At 37.4% G+C, this 18,679-nt stretch overlaps 1 protein-coding gene across 2 annotated transcripts in view; it reads right to left on the reverse strand.

Moving 5' to 3' along the window:
* Window positions 1-18,444, reverse strand: part of xpo5 (exportin 5) — a 39,682-nt gene extending 21,238 nt beyond the window's left edge. Inside the window, exons 1-19 of one of the 2 annotated variants that reach the window (XM_073872911.1) lie at window positions 18,148-18,444; window positions 17,595-17,716; window positions 17,446-17,518; window positions 17,221-17,358; window positions 14,493-14,675; window positions 14,355-14,381; window positions 14,089-14,274; window positions 12,106-12,182; window positions 11,986-12,015; window positions 10,363-10,456; window positions 10,204-10,287; window positions 9,974-10,099; window positions 9,802-9,892; window positions 8,129-8,257; window positions 3,702-3,817; window positions 3,425-3,580; window positions 2,291-2,332; window positions 2,129-2,218; window positions 245-444 (exon numbers count right to left, since the gene is read on the reverse strand). In XM_073872911.1, coding sequence (XP_073729012.1) covers window positions 245-444; window positions 2,129-2,218; window positions 2,291-2,332; window positions 3,425-3,580; window positions 3,702-3,817; window positions 8,129-8,257; window positions 9,802-9,892; window positions 9,974-10,099; window positions 10,204-10,287; window positions 10,363-10,456; window positions 11,986-12,015; window positions 12,106-12,182; window positions 14,089-14,274; window positions 14,355-14,381; window positions 14,493-14,675; window positions 17,221-17,358; window positions 17,446-17,518; window positions 17,595-17,716; window positions 18,148-18,249 — 2,066 coding nt within the window. In that variant the 5' untranslated portion in view covers window positions 18,250-18,444. Of the gene's footprint in view, window positions 1-244; window positions 445-2,128; window positions 2,333-3,424; window positions 3,581-3,701; window positions 3,818-8,128; window positions 8,258-9,801; window positions 9,893-9,973; window positions 10,100-10,203; window positions 10,288-10,362; window positions 10,457-11,985; window positions 12,016-12,105; window positions 12,183-14,088; window positions 14,275-14,354; window positions 14,382-14,492; window positions 14,676-17,220; window positions 17,359-17,445; window positions 17,519-17,594; window positions 17,717-18,147 lie in introns of both variants that reach the window. The other variant, XM_073872910.1, reaches the window with a different exon arrangement.
* Between the last annotated feature and the right edge of the window lie 235 nt (window positions 18,445-18,679).

An 18,679-nucleotide genomic window follows, 5' to 3' on the forward strand; every position in this document is an offset into this window, starting at 1 on the left:
TAACAAATCATTAGCCAATTCGGCAGATTACTTTTTATGAATTATGTTCAATGGTTAATTTCTTTGTAAAGCTCATGTAAGCCAAATCTTTTAGCACTATTAGCGCAAATACTGAAATCATCATCATGACATACTAAAAAATGTTTTTGCAGATAAAAACCAGTGGCCATTCACTTGGGTCAAGACTACATATGTTTAATGATCTCAGTTGTACATTTGTCAGGGCAGGAACATTTATTTCTACCTTTTCATTTCTTCTGAGAGCCACTGTGCAGTAACAGATGCCATAAGTTCCTCCAGGAAGGCTTTCTGCTTGTTATAGTCTTTAAACTGATTGCTGATAAGTATCAGGGCTTCTATAAGGGCAGATTTCTCCATCTGCGTCAGCAGTAACTCATCTGAGAACAACTTCTTGACATGGTCGTACATCATGTCAAAGCATGGCTACAAAACACAAGCAAACGGTCAAATACATGCAAGAATAACAACCACTTGAAATGTGTATTTTCACTTTTAGGCTTTTATGCTTTACACATCCTCGTTGTAGAAATTATTAGTTTTACGATTTTACCATAGCCACTTATATAGCACTATATAGGTCTCGTCACATTGCTTGCGAATATACAGCGCAAATGTTCAACGCAATATTGCGCTAGAACAAAAACAATAGTTAAGGCCTTCACACTAGGGGCAGTTATTCACACCGCAAAAAGCAAAGGGTTTGAAGTGCTTCATCCACAATATAACAGCATAACGAGAGCGCTTTTGAAGTGAATACATGTGAGTGATTGTCAATATCTGTAAATAATACAAAGCATCAGAAACACTGCAGTCATAACAGTCAAATAGCATCATTACATAAATATGAAAACATTCTGACATCTCAATTCGTGTTTGTATAATGATAACACTGCGTTAATAACAATCTCATCTGCACTGCTCATACCGCTAGCAGTGAAATACATTTTACATCACGTGATTATTTAATCCGTTTTCCACTCGTGGTTCTACAAGCTTTGTTAAGCTCTTCGTATGGTGAAGCTTGTTATCAATTAGCGCCACCTTCCTATACCTATTAGGGTTGTATAACGATTAATCGCGATTAATCTATTGCAGAATAAAGGTTATTGTTTACATCATATACAGTGAGGAAAATAAGTATTTGAACACCCTGCTATTTTGCAAGTTCTCCCACTTAGAAATCATGGAGGGGTCTGAAATTCTCATCATAGGTGCATGTCCACTGTGAGAGACATAATCTACAAAAGAAATCACAATATATGATTTTTTACTATTTATTTTAATTACATACAGCTTGTGCTGCGTCACTGCGGTGACACTTTGGGGACGCCTCCAGTGGTAAGTGTGTCTGAATGTGTATATCAAATTCAACCAATGGTGAGGCTTAACGACAAAGACAGGGTAATGCAGGAAGTATATCGCTATCTAAAATATTGCCAAAGACGACTTTACAGGGACGCAGGAAGTATGGCAAGGGAGACGCAGCGTCTCGTTCCCTTCTCAGTTACAAAGTGCAAAAAAGCATTTTGATATGAATCAACATTCGCATACAGAAAATATAAGCATTTAAACAAAACAGTTTAGCACGTGTGCTTAAAAAGTCTAGAATTTTTATGATATCCTACACTACACAGAGAATAATATATTTCTTTCAAAAACTAGTTCCCAGGGCCTTGAATTTTTCTCCCAATTTCACAAACTTTCAAGGATCCGTGGAAACCCTGTGTATATATTTAAAAAATGTTTACATGTGTATATTTATGTATAATTTATATTAATTTATATACACTTAATATATAAACATATTTTTTCTTAAAATTATACATGCATGTGTGCATACTTGCATATACATAATTATTATTCACAGTTCACACAAATATATGGTGTAAACAAAAAAAACTTTTATTCTCCAATAGATTAATCGCCATTATATCCATACAGGCGTGAAATAGCTAAAGGCAAACAATGGTTTCATCTTCGGTATGAAGGCACAGTTCTTTAGCTATGCATTCCGTTCTTTCGCATGGCACCAGTGTGAATCGGCTTTAAAAATGGACTTTAACCTTATAAATTTTGTACTTTGAAGGACATTTATATTTTAACATACCAGCATGAGGTCAGAATAATCTCGACACATCCTAATAATGGAGGAACAGGCATGTCTTCTCACGTTCTTAATAGCTCGCGTTCGAGGCACCTGAACAAAGACAGTTAAGTAAAAACGTTTGATTGGAAAAGACATATTTAGGATTAAGCGTGGGTACCTTACCTTGCTTTCTTCAACCAATTCAAATGTAATGGAAGGAAATATCTTTAAAACAAAAACAGAAAAGACATCAATGGAAATGTCATTTGCTCCCCCTCATGTTGTTCTTTTATTCTGTTGAAAACAAGAAGATATTTTAATAAATGATGCTAACCACAAAGATATCCTTTGACTTCCATAGCAGTAAAAACACTATGGATGTAAATGAGTACCGCATTAACTGTGTGCCTAACATCTTTTGGCATAATATCTTCTTATGTATTCAACAGAAGAAACAAACTCAAACAGGAGTATGAATAAATGACACATTTTTTGCGTGTTTTGGTTGGTGAACTTTGCATTTAAAACTCACATTGGCAACAATTTGGAGAAGTTTTACATTCATCAAACCGTTTAGCTAAAGGGCTCGTTATAGTCGTGTGTAGGTCCTACGGCGTAGCAGCGACGGCGTAGGTTCCGCGTCGGTTTTCATTTATACTTTTGCGCCGTCGTCCGCGTCGACGTGCAAACACACGCGCGACCACTGGTAGGCAGTATCCACGCATGTAACCACAGTAGCAGCACAAACGTGAAAGAAGAAGAAGCTTAGCAAGTTAACCCACAAACGAAGAAGAAACAGCAACTTGTTGTGTATAATTTGAGAAGACCAGCAATGATGGAAGTAAATAAACAGCGACTTTTAATGCAGTTTGAGTTAAATCAGTCCTCAACTTGGCTCATCTTTGTCTTCACCGTCACAAACGGAAATACCTATGACGCAGTTTTTTTTTACCTGATGGGAGGGGTTCTGGTGGACCAATCACAGCGCTTGCGGTCCGCGTAGATCTGACGCGCTGTTAAATTTTTTGTGAGGTGCGCGTCAGGCTACGCAGAGCTACGCACTGGCTACGGATAGCCTACGCACGACTATAAATCGCCCTTAAGTCTGTCACTATGCTATTTCTCTATTGTTTCTATTTTCGCAACACTGTTTTAATGAAATATTGTTTCTGCCTTAAGTGTAACACCCTTTAATTTGGGATAAAACGGTTTTTCATGTTTCAGCATTTCAGTGTCAGAAAACTATTTGCTGTTAGCTGTGGTACAAACGGCTCACATCTTGCATGCTAGCTTTTCAAATTTTCTGACACACCTCACCTTAAAAAGTACTTGAGGTAGGAAGTGAGGCTGGTGTTTCACAAAGGGAAAGAGTGTGGATATGTTGGTAAGAACACATGAGAGAATGAGAGGATCTCTCGTCTCATAGTTAACAACATCCTGCAGCATCTCCATGCCAAGATCTACAGGCTGTTTCTATAGAGAAAACACAAAGAGCTTTATTTCTGTTTTGGCATTATAAAAAAAGATTTCATTCACCTAAATATGACGTTTGTATCACCGCTCTGAGTAGAAAAACTAAAACGGTTGGTTGTACCTCTGGTTCGAGGGTTTTGAAGAGTTGTCCGAATACACTCTCAGTGAAGAAAGTCATGGCATCCCACTGAACCACTGATGGGGACAGAGCTGAACAGAGACCCTTTCCTGCCTTGGCTTTAAAAGTAAACAAAACAACACAACACAAATAAAGTCATGTCAAAGGGAATGTTCAAGGTTATAATGCAAGTTAAGCTCTAATTAAGTTAATTCAATATAATAAATGATAATTCAATATAATAAATAACCCTGCGCAATGATCATTTTCACGTTTAAATAGCAAATGCATTTGCGCCCATGGGCGTTCTGGTCTAAAAATGAGGTGTGTTCAGGCGCATTGTTGGCGAGTTGGTATTTTGGGCCAACTAAAATAGACTACACCATTGACCAACTAAAGCCTGCTCTAAAGTCTTAAGTTAATGGTGCAACATGTTTTTTGTTATTTAAAGAGCGTGTTAGGAATATGCCTCTATAAATGGGATGACAGCGCGGGTTTGCTCATCACATACATGGATGCGCAGCAGCACAAAAACGCTTTTAAATATGAAAGATTAAAGGATTGAATGTAAAAGATTATTATTGAGTGTCTTGGACATAAATGAGGAGCGATGATTAGACATTAGAAGGTGTAAAGAGCTGCTTCAGCTGTAGCCTGGTAAGTAAATAAATGCTTTGCTTTAAACAAATTAGGGATGCACCGAATCCAGGATTCGGCCGAATACTGGGCTTTTTGACGGGGTTCGTGTTCGGCCGAATCTTAGATTTTTTTTCCACCGAACCGAACCCTAAGCTTGCGCTACGCTGGTCGCCGTCACGCGGCCATTGATTACACACATCAGGTGCTGACGTGGAGATAAGTGTTTTTTTCCGGTGAGCCTTAGGGGCATTTCACATTTCGTGGACACACCTGGAAAAACTAGCGCATCGCACCGCCTTCATTGTGCTTTGCAGTCGGGCTATCAAAATGCCTCCCCGCCCTGCCCGTCGAGCTATCTTGAGTTATAGGGAGGAAAAATATATTTAAAAGCTTATGTATTCTCTCACAGATTTGGATGGGTAATTGTGGTGCATGACATTCAGGCATTGGGTATTTAAACTGCGTTTGAGCGCGTGCTCGAGTTTTACTTTCACTTTCGCGATCGGGCGAAGCCGCAGTACAGGAAGCAATCCGTACTGATGTCATGGATTTTTGTGCAAATCCTCCAACTTTGTCCTGTCAGTCATTACTATCCTCACGTAAGAAAATTAAATCTCTCGCAGCAAGCTTTAAAGGAATAGTCTACTCATTTTCAATATTAAAATATGTTATTACCTTAACTAAGAATTGTTGATACATCCCTCTATCATCTGTGTGCGTGCACGTAAGCGCTGGAGCGCGCTGGCACGCTTCGATAGCAAGTTTGGTGGTACAAAATAAAACGTAGCGCTTTTCTAAGCGGATTTAAAAGAGGAACTATATTTTATGGTGTAATAGCACTTTTGGGAGTACTTCGACTCGGCGCAGTAACACCCTCCCTCTCCCATTATGAGAGGGAGAAGGGGAGCGGACTTTTTTGCATATTTGCAAATTATTTTATGAGATTACAATGATTATGAAGGATATCAATACATTTACAGCAATTAAAAGCCTTCTGTTTGTACTTCTATGACTGAAAGAAAATGTCTTTTAAAAGGTTTTAATCCAAAAAATGTAAATTTCAATAAAAATGAAAACAACACAATTTTAACATTAATCTTAAATTGGTGGTCTTCTTCCTCCACTTAGTTTTTCAGTTTATAAAGTCCGTAATCTAAATAGGGATTAGACATAGCGCCAGTGCAACTTGCTTTTAAAGGGGATGAGAGATAAGACTCTCATTGGTTTATTGCACGTTACGCCCAAAATACTCCCATTACTCATTAGGAAAATATGAACAAGCTTTTTCCTCGTCATTAAATTAGCAAAAGTGGCATCGGACACGCCCATTTAAACCGTGCGCCGTGCACTTTAGACAATGCACTTAGATCGTTAAAATAGGGCCCAATAAGTCAATAAAAAAAAAGTTCAATGCTTTTTAACTTTTTCAACTTACAGTAAAGCTTTACTTTCATTTCAATCACATACAGGATGTACACAGTTAAACGAAATGCCATATATTCAGGAAAAATTTGCACAAGACGACATAAGACACACTTGATTGTACACATAAAATGATCTTAAATAGACTTTAAAAAAAAGTTTAAGAAGAACTAAAACAAATGTCAAAGAAATGAGAAGTAAAAATTAAAGTTGAAATCTATAACAGGTTTTTGTTAACTTTTATTCTACGTGGCAGAGCTCCACGTAGCATAGTGTGCTTTCAGCAACGCTAGTTCAAGTACCGACACAGCGTCCTTTGCCGGCCCAGTTTCCCTTTCTCCACCCTGTACTTCCCTGTCCTTTCCTTACAATAAAATCTTTCAATTAAAGGCAAAAATGCCCTAAAATATCTTAAAGAATAAAATATCAGTTATTGAGTAAGTAACTTTCCCCTGATGCACAATAGTAAGTTTAAAGGAACATGCCCAGATTTTGGGAACTCAGCTTATTCACCGTATCTTCCATAGTTAGATAAGTCCATGCATACCTTTTTTATCTACGTGCATGCTGTAACTCTGTGCTAAGCTAAGCTAGCGGGGGCTGCGTCAGACAAAGACTGAAAGTGAATGGCTCCAGCTTGCAAACTGCTCCCAATAAGTGACAAAATAACGCAAATATTTTCCTATTTATGTGTTGGGATTTGTATAGTCACACCGTGTACAAATAACAAGGTGATATAAGACACAGCAATCTTCTAACAGAATACAAACTGAAAACTATATTCTCAGAAGACGAAGCACTGCTACTTGGGGGAGTGATTTGCACGACTCTGACTGAACTCTCTGCTCCTCACCAGGGGGCTTCTCGGGTGCTGTGAGCAAATCACTACGCCAAGTAGCAGTGCTTCACCTTCAGAGAATATAGTTCCCAGTATGTATACTGTTAAAAGATCGCTGTGTCTCATATCACCTTGTCATTTGTACACGGTATAAATAGTAAAATTTCCGCGTTATTTTGTCACTTATTGGGAGCAGTTTGCTAGCTGGAGCCATTCACTTCCAGTCTTTGTGCTAAGCTAAGCTAGCAGGGGCTGTGTCAGACAGAGTTACAGCACGCACGGAGATGAGAAAGGTATGTATGGACTTATCTAACTATGGGGGATACGGCGAATAAGCTAAATTCCCCAAATCTGGACATGTTCCTTTAATAATTACTTTTGAGTTACCGGGTCTGTTACCTGTCTGGTCGCCGGAAAAAGACGGAGGGACATTTTAACATAAGTAGAAGAAAGCACAATATTTCTAGAAATGAATATTTTAATTTCGATTACTTAACATAATTTATTATAATTGTCATACTAAGGCCCAATCCCATTTCTCTGTCTTACCCCTTCCCCTTACCCCTACCCCTTAGTTTTGCATGTTCACGTGAGAGTAAGAGCTATCCCAATTGGGTAGGGGTAAGGGGTAAGACAGAGAAATGGGATTAGGCCTTAAACACAAAACAGTGGTTTTTATACCTTTTAACGTGTGGCAAACTTCTCTTTACCTTCTCTTAAATAAATCTTTAAACTTTGCACTGAACTAACAAATCTATTTCTATTTTTCCCAGACACCAAGCAGCACCTCTGTTTGATTTATATTGGATTTTTGTCACAACATAAATGGTGTTGCAATGACAAAGTAGCTAAATGGTAAAAAAAAAAAAATCACAAAGCATCAAACATAAAAAATCTAATCTAATATAGCATAACGTCTTATTTTATCACATACTGTGCTTTCCAAATTTTACATGGAGCAACTTAAATAACGTCAGATATGGACGTTACAAAACATGTTTGTTGTGTTCAGGAAGCACCAAATTTATGTGTTAACTATTACCAAAATAAAACTAAAGATTGATTTTATGACTTATTTTATGTGGATACGGGTCCTATGCTGTTTGCTTATGCATGCGAGGGCAGCTGAAACTTTTTTTTTTGTGTACTTAAATGTGCCATCTGGTGTAGTAATGCAAGCAGTGCAAGGGCATCTTTACTGATTTAGTACAAGATCATGAATATGCTGGCGTTTGAGGTAAAATGTTGTGTGATCTAAAGAAAGTGATGTCAATACTTTCAGAGGGTGTTACTGTTGCTATGGCCACTGAGACAACTAATACTTTGGTTGTTGGTTATTCTGGTTGTTGAGAACAATGTGTGTACCAAGTTTTGTGTCTTTTGTGCTCAAGCCCTAAAAATAATCGTTAGACAAAAAAAATAAGAGTTTCACCGACCGTAATGAATCTACAGCACATTTCCAAGAACTGAAGAAGCCTTTGTGCAGATGACAGAGTGAAGTAAAATAATCATGTGTAGACACAGTACTTACATGTAGTATTTCCAGTATCTATAGGTGCGCTGACTTGATACTTCAGCCACACACTTGCAATCCGGAAGGCATTATACGGGACAATACAACAAGCCTGGCGAACTGTTTTCCCCTGCAGTGCCCTGAAATCTATGCACATTATAAAAATACAAATTAATAAAAAAGGATTTTAACATTTATTTACAGAATAAAAAAACAGAGTAAAGCAGTTTATAAAAATCACAAAACATTTGAGCTAAATGTCGCAGCCAAAACAACGTAAACACTAATACAGTATTGATTTCGAAACCTAGACAAATATTTTCCCATTTTAGTTTCTTAGATTTAGATTTAGTCTTAAAGGATTAGTCCAAAATCCAGATCATTTACTCACCACCATGTCATTCAAATGTTGAATTTTTTGTTCAATTGAGAAGAAATTATGTTTTTTGAGGAAAACATTCCAGGATTTTTCCTCATTTAAATGGACACCAACATTTAACAGTTTAAAATTGCAGTTTCAAAGGACTCCAAATGATCCCAAGCATAAGGGTCTTTTCTAGCGAAACGATTATCATTTTTTCGACAATTAAAATAAAAATTATACACTTTTAAACCACAACTTTTTGTCTATCTCCGGTCCTGTGAAGCGGCAGCGCGACCTCATGTAATTGCGTAGTGACGTAGAAAGGTCACGTGTTACATATGTGAAACTCACACATGCGGACCATTTTAAATAATAAGCTGACACAAAGACATTAATTTGTATCATTCCACATACAACAATGCGGAACGGTCCTCTTTCACCACACTTGTAAACACTGGGGCGGAGTTTCACATACGTCATCCGTGACCTCTTGACGTGATGACGTATTGCGTGAGGTCACGCTGGCGAGTCACATGACCGGAGATAGGCAAGAAGTTGTGGTTTAAAAGTGCATTTTTTTTCTTGTCAAAAATTACAATCGGTTTGCTAGATAAGACCCCTATCCCTCGTTTGGGATTGTTTAGTCTTTTAAAACTCTGTTTTAAAAAACTGTTAAGTGTTGAGTTAAGTGTTAAGTGTTGGGGTCCATTAAAGTCCATTAAAATGAGAAAAGTCCTGTAATATTTTCCTCAAAAAACATAATTTCTTCTCGACTGAACAAAGAAAGATTTTCTTTTTAAGAAAATAGACTAATCCTTAAAGAATGCAAACTTTTACGTAATAATTAATAGTGCAATTGTCTAAAACTGCATATATATGTTTGCTTACCACATTGTTGTATTTGTTTCATTATTACACAAGATACACATCTAGATGTGTCTGTAAATTGTTTTAAGTGTTTGCCAACCTAATATCTAGCATTATGTATTATATAAAGTGCAATATAAATAAAGGTGACTTGACTACATACCAAAGCAACACGCAAGTCAAGCGCATATTAGAGCAAGACAATGGACTGAACACATTTAGTTTGGCACTAAGAACATTTTTATATACTTCTAGTAAATTTTTAATTTTAGTTCAAAAACACAATTGATCACAATTGGCCTGATTGATCAAATTTAAAGTGGTAAGGTTCTGCGTCATCTCATTGTCAAACTAAAACTGAAAAGTCACTGCTGAACCTTTTAGTCTCGTCATTTTATAAAAAAAAAATGGTTGATTACGTTAAATAAGGAACAAGTTACCAACCCTAACTGTAACTTACAATTAAAGGCGGAGTTAAAATCTTCATCACTATCATAGTCCACTCTGGAGAATTCACAGCTTTGATGATCATTTCTGGAGGGAAATCCAGTCTGTAAAAAGTAAACAGAGCATTTGTATCACAGCAGTTACCCAGAATGTTCTGCCTCGAGAAAACATACAGTAAAACCTACCTTAACAAGATTGATTCTTGCCGCATTTAAATATTTAATGGCCATTTCGACAACTACAGCATCTTTTGATAAAATCTCATGTCGGAATAGGTTGCCCCATGTGAGCTGGGTGGAAGACCTCAGAAACTGTGTTAGGAATGAAAGGAAGAATAAAACAAAATATATGTTATTATAAAAATGAATGGGCTACCACAATAAGCGTATAATAAGTGGCTATAATGCCGTCCTACCTGGCTTGGATGGGTAGTAAAGGACAGAAGTGCTTCCATAAATTTATTCAGGTTAACAGGAACTTTCACTTTATCATCAGAACCCTAAAAAGAAACCGAAACATCTCTTACATGTTCTCAAAAGATTAAAAAAAGGTGTTTATTAAGTTGTTAGCTCACCACCAGAGAGCAGAGTTGGCTGCCAAGGGCACAGAGAACCTGACACAGACGCTTTAAAAAAGCATATTTTCTTTCCACGATCCCATTTGATGATCTAAATTGTAAACAGGAAAGTGTTACAAAGATGTCACATCACAGTTAAATAAAATAAATACACAAAAGATATAATCAGGGGTGGACATAACCGGTGCGCATTTAAAAAAAAAAAAAAGTGCCCCAGACACCACTCCTAATGTGTACCAACGTTGCTGGAATTTGTTACGTAGTCACCGGCCGGATTGGCCAATGTAAATATTTAAGATTTTAATACTTTACTCACATTGTTTGATAAGTTTTGCACGCACCTCTATAGCACGAGCGCGATTCGCATCTCAATGCTTCACACAGCTTGCTAGTACAAGCAAATAGTAAAGACAAATGCCAACAGAGTTGGTTTTCTTGCACTTGAGCGGACATTTTAAAACAAAATGCCCTAATTTATAGCAGTAAACCTCTTTTACACATTAAATAAATACAAGCAGTTGAGAAATAAAATGCCTGTGTAACAATATATTGGATCTGTGCATTTAAAGTGACAGTACACCCAGCATTTTTAGAGTATAAACCTGATGCTGTTTTCAATGTTAATCAAACCACAAACAAAGAAAATCATAATTTCCTTTTGTAACTTTAATAGAGATTAATCCAGTTTACACAGAAAAGACTATGCAGTATTATCTGATTACTTTATTTAGTTTCTGTACTCTACCTGAAAACTACAAACCTACCTAAAAACATGAACAGCACTGTTTATTTCATTTGTATGTTTATAATATTGTATTTATTCGTGTTATTCCTCATAATTTGGTTATTTTATTACTGCCCATTTACTAACAATATTTGAAATTTATATGAGTTAGACTAGTAGTTATTTATAAAGGTTACATGCGTGAAAAACAATAACCAGGAATACTTTATTTTATGTACATAATCGTCTACCAAGCTTTATTACGCGGCTCTCTGGAATGCTTGATTCTGATTGGTCAGTTGAGACATTTGCAGGTTCGTTCTTTTCAAATAATAACCGCTCCAAAGTAATAACGCATAGCCGGTACTACTTGTACGATTAAAATCGCTCTGCGCCAATAAAGATCAATAAAGATTACTGTTTGGCGCCATCTTGAGACAAACACTGGACAACCACAATTAAGAATGGACAAAGTTTCGCGGAAGTATAAAAATGTTCATTTAAAACAAATATGCCAATAAAATGTTTCAAATTCATATTCATGTCCGTTTTTTTTCTTATGTGACAAGTAGCTGTGTAATAAGCGGGATAATGTAGAGGCAGCCGGTAGTTATTGCAAAATAAGCCCCTTCAGTGTGATACAAGACCCTCCGCTTCGCGTCGGGTCCTGATCACACTGTCGGGGCTTATTTCCCGATAACTACCGGCTGCCTCTACATTATCCCTTTACTTAACCAAAGAGATATGGTGAGTAGTCATAAGATTAGGGATGTAGGATGTCTTTTCTATGAATAGTGTCAGTACCAGGCAACATCTCCAGATGCTCCTTTGAGAACCAGGACAAAAAAAGTTATGTGCACCCCTAGATTTCTTTTAAAAAAATAATGTTAACTCACTGATTACATAGAGCTGCCTCATCTGCAGACCTAGGTAAAAAAAATAAAGTCCAATTGTATGTAATCCTCAAACAGTCCAATTATTACAAGTTTTTAAAGTACGTCAAGCAGCTCACTTACTGTGCAGCAGACAGGATGTAATTCATGGCAGCTTCTTCAAACAGCACCATGAATGGTTGCCTTTCCTCCAACTTACCCTGTAGAAGTACAATTCACTTAAAAAATGTTTTAATCTAAACAGTGTAACAAACAAACAAACACTTTCCTTATGCCAACGAATAGCACTGTAAATAATTATATTATAGCCTACTCAAATCACTTTTCAATTAGTAACGCAATAAAGTATTCATGAACATAATCTGAATCATTTTAATTACAGCTGGTATGTGAAAAACACAAATTTTGGTCAGCCCCTTATCGTGGGTCAAATTCACATCTACCGCGTCTATTTTGCCGCTTGAACATTTTGAGTTTACTCGCTTCATTCGCGCGTGAAATTCTAATCATTCGAGACATTCACACGGAAATTTGCATCATGGGAGGGGTTTCTGCGACTCCCCTCACTTCCTGTAATCACGTCACTACTGATTGGTTAACGCAGCGGGTTTTTCCTGCCAAAGTTCAAATTTTTCAACTTGCGCGTTTGCCACAGCAACACTAAATCCGCCCAATTTGCGCATTATGCTGTGTTCACACAAACCGCGGTAGAGACGTCAAACACGAGGGATTTCAATGTTAAGTCAATGTGAAGACGCGTTGACGGATGTCTGGAGGTCTCGCGGCGAGAATGAGGCGTTAAAAGAATAGTCTACTCATTTTCAATATTAAAATATGTTATTACCTTAACTAAGAATTGTTGATACATCCCTCTATCATCTGTGTGCGTGCACGTAAGCGCTGGAGCGCGCTGCAACGCTTTGATAGCATTTAGCTTAGCCCCATTCATTCAATGGTACCATTTAGAGATAAAGTTAGAAGTGACCAAACACATCAACGTTTTTCCTATTTAAGACGAGTAGTTATACGAGCAAGTTTGGTGGTACAAAATAAAACGTAGCGCTTTTCTAAGCGGATTTAAAAGAGTAACTATATTTTATGGTGTAATAGCACTTATGGGAGTACTTTGACTCGGCGCAGTAACACCCTCCCTCTACCATTATTAGAGTGAGAAGGGGAGCGGACTTTTCAGGCGAGTCGAAGTACTCCCAAAAGTGCTATTACGCCATAAAATATAGTTCCTCTTTTAAATCCGCTTAGAAAAGCGCTAAGTTTTATTTTGTACCACCAAACTTGCTCGTATAACTACTCGTCTTAAATAGGAAAAACGTTGCTGTGTTTGATCACTTCTAACTTTATCTCTAAATGGTACCATTGAATGAATGGGCTAAATAAGCTAAATGCTATCGAAGCGTCGCAGCGCGCTCCAGCCCTTACGTGCACACACACAGATGATAGAGGGATGTATCAACAATTCTTAGTTAAGGTAATAACATATTTTAATATTGAAAATGAGTAGACTATTCCTTTAAGCACGGCGTGGTAGACACGATTCCGCCTCATTTGCGCGGCAAACGCGTGAATTGAAAAATTTGAACTATGGTGGAAAAACGTGCTGCGTTAACCAATCAGCAGCTTGCTCTAGTAGTGACGTGATTATAGGAAGCAAGCGGAGTCGCAGAAGCCCCTCCCATGACGCGAATTTCTGCGTGAATGTCTTGATGACTACAATTTCAAATGCTTGCTTTTTCCGCACGTCTGCTTAGCTCTACACACGCGAATGCATTAAAAATGTTCAAGCGGCAAACTAGACGCGAATTTGATGCCTCAAAATGCGTCTGGTGTGAACCCACAGTCACACAGACCTAACAGGCGGCTTCAGTTGATGAATATTGCTCCTCAGTCACATGGACAACTTTTAATGATACGTTTATAGTGCAAGTTTATTGGTCTTTTTTTTTTATGTTAATACCAGCTCAACAAATTTGCCCTTTTATCGCATGAAAAGATCAGCTGGACTCATCAGAATGACAATAAAAACTTTCAACAAAACACATAAATTAGTCAACATAAAGTATTTTCCGAAGAGAGGTAGCATTTACTCACTTTCCTACTAATGGCAATGAGAAGACACTCTGCAGCCTCCAACTGCAGCTCAGGCTCACTTAGTAATAAACACAGGACCTCCACAAGACGACAGTTATCATTAGTGATGTGGCCAATGGCTACCCAATCAATATACCCAGCTAGAGTATTGAGAGTAGCCACACTAACTCGCAAGTGAGCTTTAACCTGTGAATAAAAAAAATGGTAAAAAACTACAGTATATATCTTATCTATATAAATAAAATAAAAAACAAAGTCCAACTCACCCTTGATTCCTGACCAACAACACTTTTCTATAAAACAAGGATAAACCCATTAAGATTGTGAATATCACAGCATACAGCAAAATATAGATACATTCAAACATGCAATGCCATGAGCTCATGAATGTCTCCAAAACTAACCAACTTCTGATGCTCATTCACATGGCGCTGTAATATGCTGAGGAAGAAGGCAAAGATGCTGTCCATATTCTGTGTAAGGCTATGCTGGATATCTCGCCGTCTTTGAATAGGTAACGTCTGAAACGTGATCACATCCTCAGCTAACCGCAGCAGGACAAGCATCACAAGTTCTGTCTGAACATCCTAAAGAGAATTAGGGATAACTTTAAAAACCATATAAACCAGAGCCAAGGAAAACATTGTCATGACAATGCTTATTTCAAAACAAGAATGTTAAAGTCTCCCTGTAGCCGATCATTTTATCACAAAAAAAAAAACAAATTTTTGAGCATTGTAATAGCATATGTACAAGTATCCTGTGGCAATAATTTCTACATGCTATAGATCGTTTCATCGGGCGCACGTGCAGTGACACGATAAGCGTCTGGTCCGAACTTTACTTCAAGTTTCTGTTTGTTTAATGGACTGACAAGTTGCTGAAACTGAACTCTTAAACAAATACCTCATCAAAAATAACAAATGTTTTGGATTCCTATGTAATCGACGTGTTGTTTATTTTGCTTGTTATATAAATAAACTACTTTAAAAGGACTTTGTTGGTATTTATTATTTGCAGAGTTTACCGGAAGTTACGTGATGACCACGAAAGCTGCGTGTTTATGTTGTTACTGCTGAAACCGTCTATAAAACTGCTTGAATGTAATTCCATTATTAAGCATACTCAGATATTTGAATATGCTAATTAATCCCGCCTTCATCCTGTCATACTCGTAAATAGATGCTAATTTGGGTAGTTTCAGACCCATAACTGTCTACTCCCGTTTCACAATGCATACGTAAACGAACTGTTTTTGGTGCTGATGTTAGCAAGGGCCCGTTTCAATAAGGAGGTTCAACCAACTCTGAGTTTAAACTTGAACTCTGAGTTGACTTACTCTGAGTTTCCTGTTACAGAACAGCTGACCTGAGTTAGTTCAATCAACTCTAAGTAGGTTGACTCTGAGTTAAGCGCGTGCACAGCCACAATGAAAAGCCATCATCAATGGAGCTCAGATATTACGATTTACCATGACAACAGCACGTGACAAAGAGGTCTTAATCATTTTTACTAATAAAATTGAAGGTCTTACTGCAAGTGTAATGCAACTAATTGCTACTTTAGTAAATGCGTACATTTAATTTTTCATCACAGTTAAAATATCAGAAGTAAATAAACTGATGACTGTACGTTATTATATTCATTTACATGCACATGCAATCCCATGGACAAAAAGATGACAGCAGCTCAGCTAAAAATGAAATGAAGCATAATACTTTGTCATATAAGGCTATGAACTTTACAAATGTTTGTCATGAATAAAACAAAAGTTCGGAGTTTGAATCCCGGCTCGGCGATCACCGACAGTACGTCTGCTCTAACTACTGCACATGCACTACCCACTAGACCAGCGATAATAACAAGTGGATATGTAAGAAATGTCAAAACAACTGTATAGATGTAAGAGCACCACAAAGAGTGATATTAGTCATATAAGGATATTTATATATCTAAAATGACTGCAAAAAATAATAATTTCGCTCACATAAATGTAAGTGGATATGACAAAAAAACACTCGGGTTCTCAAAATCCTCTCGGGACATAAAATTAACTTTCTACAAATGAATGCAACATCATCATCTACAGGATTCTCTATAAAAGTACATGACATTTTAGTCACTAAGACGATCTATGCACCTAAGTATATCATATTAGCTTTACAAGTCATTTCAATTTACTGTTTTAACTTTTAAGTTGAAAGTTTAGTGTAATATATAAAAATATAAAGTAGTAAGTTAAAATGGTTTGCACTGGCAATTTAATTATAACTTAAAGACAGCTAAAAATATTTTACAGTGTACATAATAAAAATGTGCGCAATGATTGAATGTACTAAAGCAACTAACAAGATTAAACACCGCTACTCCTTTAAAAAAGGGGAGGAGACCACAAGAAACTCTGAGTTTACAGGATAAAACCTGCTACCGACCAGGTTAGGTTCACAGAGTAAGTTAGCCCGGAAACAGACTCTGAGTATAAGTTACCTCTCCTTCTGAAACAGGCTTGACTTACCCCGCCATCTCAGGTTTAACCTACCTCCCTTTTTGAAACAGAAAACTCAGAATTTCCCTTATTTCAGGGTTAACAAACTCAGAGTTTGCACTTAACCACCTTTCTGAAACGGGCCCCTGGTTACACCATTACACACTGCGCGTAAGTTTAGCACGTGTAAGTTCAAATTTGATGATGTGATTGTGACCTAGCAAACCAAGGCGATTTCAAACCATGGAAAATAATGTCTTAGAAAACTCAAATATTATGGATAAAATACTCAGCGATGGTGTTGAATGACAAATTAAGCATATTAAAAACACGACATACCCTAATGAAACATCCAGCTGAGACCTGCTGAGCTGGTCCCCCAACTTGGTTTTAGCTGGTTTTGCTAGCGTAGCAAGCTGGTCTAGCTGTGTTTTGGTCACTTTTTAAGCTGGACTTAGCTGGTAAGGCTGGAAGACCAGCTGACCCACACCAGCTCTGCCAGGACCATCTTAAACAAGCTACCAACTTATGTTGGACTTTTCAGTAGGGATACAAACAACAATAAAAACTTGATTTCACCCCAGCGAGACTTTAACAATCCTGTCCTACAACTACATCATCTATGTGACTAAAACTCCTTGAGATACCCCCAAAGCGGTCAGCTCCACCATCTCCGTGAGCATTTCAGGCCATTGCTGTGGCCACTCTCTTTTAATCATCTCAACAACTATACGAGACAGGGCATCCTTAATGTGACACTCCTCCTCCAAAATCGGATGCACACCCTGAAACGAGATACAACACGCATGAAAAACAAATCTCATTAGACCGTGCATAAAGATTTATAAGAAATACATTTCCATGATGCTCACATTTGATACCAATCCCATCGTGCAGTTTTTCAACTGGACCTTTTCCTGCAGTGACATGTTATTCCATTGAAACCTATTAATGGAAAGAAGGTTTATATCTTTGTTCAGTATGATCCGTATGATGCATGCTTAAGATTTCAGACACTTACTTGACCACATGTTCCAGTATTTGCAAGCCAAAGTGTCTGACCACTGCAGTCTGGGATTTCTCTGCTAGCCGAAGACCACACTCAATACTGAATGGACATTTCTCTTTGAACTCTTCAATAAACTAAACAACAAGGAGATCGTTTAAAAACATATCACAAACTAATGTCAAAACGTGTTTATTATAATGTTATCATGTTATTATTTTGTTTTATGGTGCAACTTAGCTGTTTTTTTTTTAAACAAACCAACTGCAGTTGAATTGATAATAATTGGAATGCACAACCAAAAAACGAAATTTCTGAACAATTAAAAAAACGGACTTATCTCGTTTTTCAACAAAACTCTTCAAATATTCTCTTATTCATGTTCATATTAGTTATAAATCAGCATTTATAGCTGCTTTAGCTGCTTATGCAACAACAATATGAGAAACGAAAGACATCGGTTACAATTAGCTGGGGTGCAAAAGCAATGCTTTTTACAACTGGCTTCAATATGTATTTATGAACGACTAAATTCATAATGTGTCTTTCACAGAAGACGATCATTTACCTGAAGGGCCTCCAGGCGGTATCTTTGGCTGGCTTCTGCATCCATCATAACATTAACAGCTTTTACAAGCTCGTCACACATTTTATACACGGCTTCGGACATGGCTTTCAGGCTAGAATATTAGCTTTTAAAACGTGTACGTACGACTCTCTGCTCTTTCAGCATATATGTATCCTCACTAAAAAAACGTGGTTAGGTTGATGCCTGTAGAACAAAGACTACAGACATTAAGACCACGCATCGGCTTTAGTATGATGGGGGAAAGTGCATCGCTTAATACATATTTATGCTTACTACGACCGCTCTTGGAAGGAAGTCCCGCCTCATGTCTTCTTCTTCTTCTTTCTAGTGTTAAAGCATAAAGGCTGCTCCGATACGTCAACAGCGCCACCATATTGACACGGGGAAAAGTGGCACGAATAGAAGTGACTGGAGAAGAAGCTGCGCTTTTTGGATTAAAAGCACAATAACGTTTACATTTCTCAAAAAATAATTCCTTTAAGCCTTCTTCCTAGCCAAATAAGTTCTGAAC

The sequence above is a fragment of the Misgurnus anguillicaudatus genome, chromosome 11, assembly GCF_027580225.2.
Source record: "Misgurnus anguillicaudatus chromosome 11, ASM2758022v2, whole genome shotgun sequence".
NCBI lineage: Eukaryota > Metazoa > Chordata > Actinopteri > Cypriniformes > Cobitidae > Misgurnus > Misgurnus anguillicaudatus.